This window comes from Penaeus vannamei, chromosome 3, assembly GCF_042767895.1.
Source record: "Penaeus vannamei isolate JL-2024 chromosome 3, ASM4276789v1, whole genome shotgun sequence".
Lineage (NCBI taxonomy): Eukaryota > Metazoa > Arthropoda > Malacostraca > Decapoda > Penaeidae > Penaeus > Penaeus vannamei.
Genome location: NC_091551.1, coordinates 2,315,274 through 2,322,773, shown reverse-complemented (window position 1 = coordinate 2,322,773; position 7,500 = coordinate 2,315,274). Strand labels below are relative to the sequence as shown.

The 7,500-nt window shown below is 44.6% G+C and overlaps 1 protein-coding gene across 21 annotated transcripts in view; it reads left to right on the top strand.

Moving 5' to 3' along the window:
* Nucleotides 1-7,500, top strand: part of LOC113818870 (uncharacterized) — a 53,122-nt gene that overhangs the window by 22,193 nt on the left and 23,429 nt on the right. For 18 of the 21 annotated variants that reach the window (XM_070139762.1, XM_070139804.1, XM_070139791.1 and 15 more), the window contains exons 3-7: nt 1,518-1,632; nt 1,732-1,821; nt 2,582-2,718; nt 3,021-3,357; nt 5,795-6,271. In XM_070139762.1, coding sequence (XP_069995863.1) covers nt 1,518-1,632; nt 1,732-1,821; nt 2,582-2,718; nt 3,021-3,357; nt 5,795-6,271 — 1,156 coding nt within the window. The remainder of the gene's footprint in view (nt 1-1,517; nt 1,633-1,731; nt 1,822-2,581; nt 2,719-3,020; nt 3,358-5,794; nt 6,272-7,500) is intronic. The other 3 variants (XM_070139743.1, XM_070139798.1, XM_070139780.1) reach the window with 3 other exon arrangements.

Here is a 7,500-nt window from a genome sequence, read left to right as displayed (position 1 = left end):
CCCCCTCCTTTCCTACCTCTCCCTCTCCTCCTCCTTCCCTCCCTCCCTCCCTTTCCCCTCCTTCCCTCTGTCCCTCCCTGTCCCCCTCCTTCCCTCCATCCCTCCCTCTTTCCTTCTTCCCTCCTTCCCTCTCCCTGTCCTTCCCTCCCTCCCTCTCCCTGTCCTTCCCTCTCTTCCTCTCCTCCTCCTTCCCTCTTTTTCCCCCTCCTTCCCTCCCTCCCTTTCCCCCTCCTTCCTCCATCCCTCCTTCTCCCTGTCCTTCCCTCCCTCCCTCTCCTCCTCCTTCCCTTCCCTCCCTCTCCTCCTCCATCCCTCCCTCCCTCTCCCTCCTTCCCTCCCTCCTTCTCCCCCTCCTTCCCTCCCTCCCTTTCCCCCCCCTCCTTCCCTCCCTCCCTTTCCCCCTCCTCCCTCCCTCCCTTTCCCCCTCCCTTCCCTCCCTCCCTCCCTCTACTCCTCCTTCCCTCCCTCCGTCTCCCCTGTCCTTCCCTCCCCTCACTCTCCCTGTCCTTCCCTCCCTCGCTCTCCCCTGTCCTTCCTCCCTCCCTCTCCCCTCCTTCCCTCCCTCCTCTCCCCCTCCTTCCCTCCCTCTCTCTCCCCCTCCTTCCCTCCCTCCCTGTCCCCCTCCTTCCCTCCCTCCCCCCCTCTCCCCCTCCTTCCCTCCCTCCCTCTCCCCCTCCATCCCCTCCCTCCCTCTCCCCCTCCTTCCCACCCTCCCTCTCCCCCTCCTTCCCTCCCTCCCTCTCCCCCCTCTTTCCTTCCTTCTCATTCTCCCCCTCCTTCCCTCCCTCCCTCTCCCTCTCCTTCCCTCCCTCCCTCTCCCCCTCCCTCTCCCCCTCCCTCCCTCCATCCCTTGTTCTCCCTGTTCTTCCCTCCATCCCCTCCTTCTCCCTGTCCTTCCCTCCCTCCCTCTCCCTGTCCTTCCCTCCCCTCTCCCCTCCTTCCCTCCCTCCCTCTCCCCCTCCTTCCCTCCCTCTCTCTCCCCCTCCTCCTCCCTCCCTCTCCCCTCCTTCCCTCCCTCCCTCTCCCCCTCCTTCCCTCCCTCCCTCTCCCCCTCTACCCTCCCTCCCTCTCCCTCCTTCCCTCCCTCCCTCTCCTCCTCCTTCTCCCTCCCTCCCTCCCTCCTCTCCTCCTCCTTCCCTCCCTCCCTTTCCCTCTCCTTCCCTCCCTCCCTCTCCCCTTCCTTCCTTCCCTTCTCCCCCTCCATCCATCCCTCCGTTTCCCTCCCTTTTTATTTATTTATTCATTTATTATTATTAATATATATATTTTTTAGCAGTTTTCTGAATGAAGTGTATATAATGGTTGAATGAATTCTTTAAAAGAAAGCAGTTTAGTGAATATGGACTTAAATCAAAATGTAGCCCACACTATGAATAACAAGTAAACTTCATTAATAGTATCTTCTCATGTTTAGAAAACAAACAAAAAGTTGCCTCTTGTTTCTTTATACTACCATAAACATATTTCCGTGGCGATGAGAACGCTGCTCTTTCATGAGTCACCCTTTTGTGTTTCAGAGGTGGCATTTTGGTGGAGCAGGGGGCCTATTCCTTCACCATACCTTCAGGTCAGCAGCAGCAGCAGCAGCCCCAGCAGCCCCAGCAGCAAGTAGTTTATGCCCAGCCACAGCAGGTTAGTGTGACTGAAAAAAGAATAAAATGTGATCTCGCTTTTGCTTGCTTTGCTCCTCTGAATGAGGAAATTAAAAAAATAAATCTTTTGTCTTGCCAGGTTGTGTATACAACGCCACAGCAGCGAGTGGTATACTCACAGCAGCAGCAGCAACAGGTGTACCAAGTTGCTCCAACACATTCTCAGCAGGTACCGTAGGCTGTTATTCTATGTTATCCTATATTTAATTCCCTACCCAATAAAAATGTAAAAATGCACTAGTTTAGATATATTTCCCATATATGAGATGAATTTTCAACATAAAGAGCAAAGAATCAAAATATTCACTTGCAAAGGACGTCTTAATTAAACTTAAACTCCTTAACTGAATTGTATTTCTGCCCTGGCTAGACCTAGACAAGCCTTACATGATTATGAGGAAACCACGCATGCAAACCATGATCCTGGTAGATGGGACTTTGGGGAATGAGGGTAATAGCTGAAGCAAAAAATCGAGATTATAAATTTCCAGAAGTGAAATCAGATCAACAAAAGATGTTGCCATATTTTCATTAAATATTGATTGAAGGCTAGTTTGTGCATTGTGGGTTTTTCTACCATGTGTATATATATAATGATGATGATGATGATAGTAATAATAATAGTAATAATACTAACAATAATGATAACAATAGTGATAATAATAATAAGAAGAAGAATAAGAAAAAAAATGATATTGATAGTAATCTGGCATGCAGTCTATCCTAGAGACTGTAAAAATCATGGGGTGAATCTTTTATCTTGGGCTCCGACATGGTATGCCTACTCATTATGGGGAAGTGTTTATTCAGCGACAAGTGGCTCCAGGTCATAAAAAGCAATTGGTATGAGTCTGAAAAAGTCTTAAAAGGGTCTTAAATTTCATCAGCTTATACTTGCAAGAACCCTAATGAGTGTTTTGCATTAACAGGTTCTCATACAGCAACAGCAGATAGCGCAACAACAGCAACAGCAACAACAACAGCAGCAGTTATTACAACAGCAGCAGCAACAACAACAGGTTCAGCACCATTACATTACACCGCAAGGCCAAAGGCTTGTTAGTAGGTAAGTGTTTTGAGATTTTTATGTTTACTTGTAGAAGTTTACTTTTAGCTGAAATATATGCCTGAATGGTTAAACTTAATGCATTAAGGCTGCATAGGTTTACTTGAAGTAAGTTTATACCATGTTTATGGTATTTGCAGAATCATTGTTAAAAGGATGTATAGTATTCTTTGTCAGATAAACAGCAGTTTCTGACCAGTTGTTTTTGAAGACAAAAATATCAGTGTTGTCAGTATATAAGGGTTCCATATGGGGATGGAAAAGCAGCTAATGTGTTCTGTTGTTTTCCTTTATTTTGCCAGAACACAGTATGTTGCTCCAGAGCAGTTAAGACTCCAACAACAGCAGCAGCAACAGGTACAGGTGCAGCAGCAACAGCAGCAGGTACAAGTGCAGCAGCAGCAGCAGGTACAAGTGCAGCAGCAGCAGCAAGTACAGGTGCAACAGCAGGTACAGGTGCAACAGCAACAGCAGCAGCAACAGGTGCAGGTACAACAGCAGCAGATGGCTCTACAGACTCAGCCTCAGATAGTTCAGACTGGGACAGTTGGAACGGGTCAGCTGCAGCACCAACTGGTGCAGCCACAACAGCTCCTTCAGTCGACCCAACAACCCTCCCAGGTCACCTATCTAGAGCAGGTAATTTTGTTTCCATTTTGTAATCTTTTCTTTGCTCAAAAGAGTTTTCTGTTTGTGTGTAGGGGTTTTCCTGCATTTTTTGTTTGTATTTTATTTATATTTTCCCCCTTCCTTCCCCCCTCCCTCTTCCTCTCCCTCTCTCCCTCTCTCCTCTCTCCCTCTCTCTCTCTCTCCCTCTCCCTCTTTCCTCTTTTCCTCTCTCCCTCTTTCCCTCTTTCCCTCTCTCCCTCTCTCCCTCTTTCCCTCTCTCCCTCCCTTCCCCTTTCCCTCTCTCCTCCCCTCTCCCACTCTCCCTCTCTCCCTCTGCCTCCCCTCTCCCCCTCTCCCCCTCTGCCTCCCCCTTTCCCCCTCTGCCTCCCCCTCTACCTCCCCCTCTCCCTCTCCCTCCCCCTCCCCCCCTCCGTGTAAGGCTTATGCCATACTCTCATTATATGATTCTTTATACCCTTATGAATCATTGTACATATAGTCAGTATTTTCTGTATTGTCTAGCATTGGAGAATTGGGGTGCCATGTCTTTTGAAATGTTGGAGTTTCTTAAGGTTCGGTTGTGTTTATGCATGGATTGGTTAGCCAAGGGTGGAGAAATAAATGAGTGTTTTAAGTATGGGAGTGATTGGGTGCAGGCACTGAGTGGGAGTGAAGAAGAGATTCCATTTCCTTTGCATGGGTAGGCTGAGGTAAATACCAGCTTCACAAGAAGTCTGAATAGAATATGAGTAATTCTAACAGGTTTAAAAAGAAATCAAAATACAGCTTTGTAACATGTGGGACTAACTTTGCATGCTTGGAGAGGTAGTGACATCATACATAGTGATGGTATGTGTGGTGTGGGTGGTGGGGGTGGAGTGAGGGAGCTCAGGGCTTTCATTTGCTTCCCAAATGTCAGTCTTTCAAAGGAGATTTGGCTTTGAGGCTTCTTTAGAGGCAGGGACAAGTTGGGAAATTCAGTCTTGCTGTTGCCACACAGTAAATGTAGCATATGAATGAGCTGCTGTGCAAGTTAAACAGTCTCAAGGTACAGCTTGAAGAAGGGATGTTCGAAGGGGTGATGGATAAAGTCCTGTTGACAATAGTCTTGTATTATGATAACACACTAGAAATGTAGGAGGATGTGTATGCAGAAGAGCAATTTATTGGAATCTTCATGACATACAGAGCTAAGGTATGAAGGGGCTGATTTGTTTAAGTTTGCATAGCACCTGAGTGTCTGGTCTTGGCTGTGGTGGAAGTGGTTTTTGGCTTGTTTATGTGGGCGGTAAATTGTAGCTACAGTTCATTAAGATCACAATTGACTGAGAAGAAAACATGTAGAATGTAGAAATTACTTTGTAATTGCAAGGAATTGGAATTAATCATGATTAGCATAAGGGAGAGAGAAGGAAATATAGGTGATTAGGTTTTTGAGGGTTAGACTGATGGCACACAAGGTGTTAATGTACAGAGGATAGGATTGATAAAGGTTTAAGATATTATACTCTGAGGGTTGCTGACATAAGCCTTACATCTCTTTCTTTCTTTCTTTCCCTCCTCTCTCTCTCTCTCTCTCTCTCTCTCTCTCTCTCTCTCTCTCTCTCTCTCTCTCTCTCTCTCTCTCTCTCTCTCTCTCTCTCTCTCTCTCTCTCTCTCTCTCTCTCTCTCTCTCTCTCTCTCTCTCTCCCTCTCTCCCTCTCTCCTCTCTCCCTCTCTCCCTCTCTCCCTCTCTCTCTCTCTCTCTCTCTCTCTCTCTCTCTCTCTCTCTCTCTCTCTCTCTCTCTCTCTCTCTCTCTCTCTCTCTCTCTCTCTCTCTCTCTCTCTCTCTCTCTCTCTCTCCCCCTCTCCCTCTACCTCTACCTCCCTCCTTCCTCTCCCTCCCTCCCTTCCTCTCGCTCCCTCCCTCCCTCCCTCCCTCCCTCCCTCTCTCCCTCCCTACCTCTATACCTCTATACCTCTCTATCCTCTCTCTATCCTCTCTTCTTATCTCCCACTCCCCTTCCTGTTCCTCCTGAAAATAGAGATGCCTTCTTGTTTTTAATATTTATGTTAATGTTTACATATTTAATGACTAAATAAACCTTTGCATTACAATTTTTTCTGTATTTGGAATACTATTTTGATATTTTGCTGCATTTTTAGCAGTTTTGTTGCATTAAATATTGTTTTCCATAACATATACACACACACTTTTAGGTCTTGAAGATGGTATTTCCCACTTCAAATTCAGAAAAATTAGCTTAACTCGGACAAGCTGCATTCTCCCTTAGAGTTCTTATGATTTATCCCCAGATTAATTTAAGAGGGACTTTCAAGGGGTGCCTTTGCTTTGTAGATAGAATTGTAATAACAAGCATTGAATAATCTTTTTGGTAGTAAGAGGGTACTTTGTAATCTTAAACTGCATGCTTACCATTAAGATTAAAAGTAGTTTATTCCACAAGAGGAAATTGTTTCCTTGCAGACAATCAAAGATGACAAAGGGTTGATGCACATAGTGCGAACCCCAATAAGCATGAGCAACATGCACCCTCAGTCCCCAGCTCAGGTGGGTGGACAGCCTGCCTTGACCCAGTCCACACCATTGCTTTCCCCCCACACACCTCAGCATGCTGCCCCCATGTTACCCGGGCTGGGGATCCGTGCTGGCACACCCCAGACTTCTCTAGCATTGCCCCGAGGTCAAGGCCCAAGACTTCAGCGTAATAACTTACGACCCGCTACCCCCACCCTCCACCAACAACCCCAGCAGCAAGATGAACAACAAGCCTCATTCCAGGAGCATTATCTAAAACAACTGGAGAACAAGATAACCACTCAGCAGAAGGGTGTTGGACGAGGCAAGGTAATCAGGCCCTCTGCAGAAAAACGCAAGATGCTCTCACAGCAACTTGGGAACCCACAACAACAACAACAACAACAACAGCAACAGAAACAGCAGGTGACATGCCTAGCTTAGAATGAGTCAGTGTGAGATGGCCCAGCTAAGGGTCTTATCTGTGGTGGTTTTAATATTAGTGTGCTTGTTGATCACAGCCCAGCAAAAAGCTTTAAAAACTGCTCTTTTGGCTTACAGTAAACACTTCAAACATTTTATGTAATATCTTACCCCATGGGAGATTTATGTTGGTTGATTAGGAACTCTCGCTCTTATATCAAAACTTAGGGTAAGAGAGAAAACTTTGCTGTTTCGCATTTCTGTCTTAATACTATTAACCAAAAATGAAATAAGAAATCTTTGTTAGTTTTGAAAAATTCAAATTTAGCCAAGCTATATTTAAAGCTTTGATGACAAAATGTTAGAAAGATTTCAAATTTATAACTTTAAAGCTTTAATGACAAAATCAGATCTGAATGATGACATTCCGATTCTAAACTCCATGCAGTGCTAAATCTATTATGAAGAGTTTTTTATCATGGTCAGGAAATATCAATGTTGAAAATTGTCAAGTAAGCCTTTCATAGAACAAAAACATTATTTCATTCTGGATTAGGCCTACAAAATAAAACAAAGAAAACCATTGAGCAGTTAGTATAGCATGGCGTGCTTTAGTGGCTTGGCAAATTGCACTGCACTCGTCTTCAGATCTTGCGCATTTGTTCCCCCATTTTGTTGGTGTTGGGATGAGACTGCAAAGGGCTTAGTAAAAGAAGAAAAAAAAACTAGGACTGATCCTTATTTATTGATCTGAGAATGTGGGATTGTTTTGGCTTCTCGGCATACGTTTACTTCTCAGTATGCCACTCTAATGTCAAGGGACAGAATAATTGTGGTTAGTTCTTGGAAGAGGTATATATTGTTTGTTTCTGTTGTTTTTGTTTCTGTTTTAGAATATGATTAAGATAAGATTAGAAGTAGCTGTTGAGCAAACTTGCTTTTAAGGATGAATATTCTATGCACAAATTCTTAGTTTCAATATTTGCTAAAAGTAGAATTCTTTACTGACATCTGCCCAGATATCAGAGGGAATATTGGTAAGTGATAAGATCAACTTTTTTTTAAGTTAAAAGTTTGTGCTTCTCTTATTTTATAAGATTTTAGTTGTTTGGTGTCATTTATATATTTATTTATTTTTTTCCACTCTATCTCTGCATCCTTATATTTCTGTGTTAGTGTATGATTGTTTTTGTACTAGTTATCATTTATCTGCGATTTTGTGTTTGTTCTTG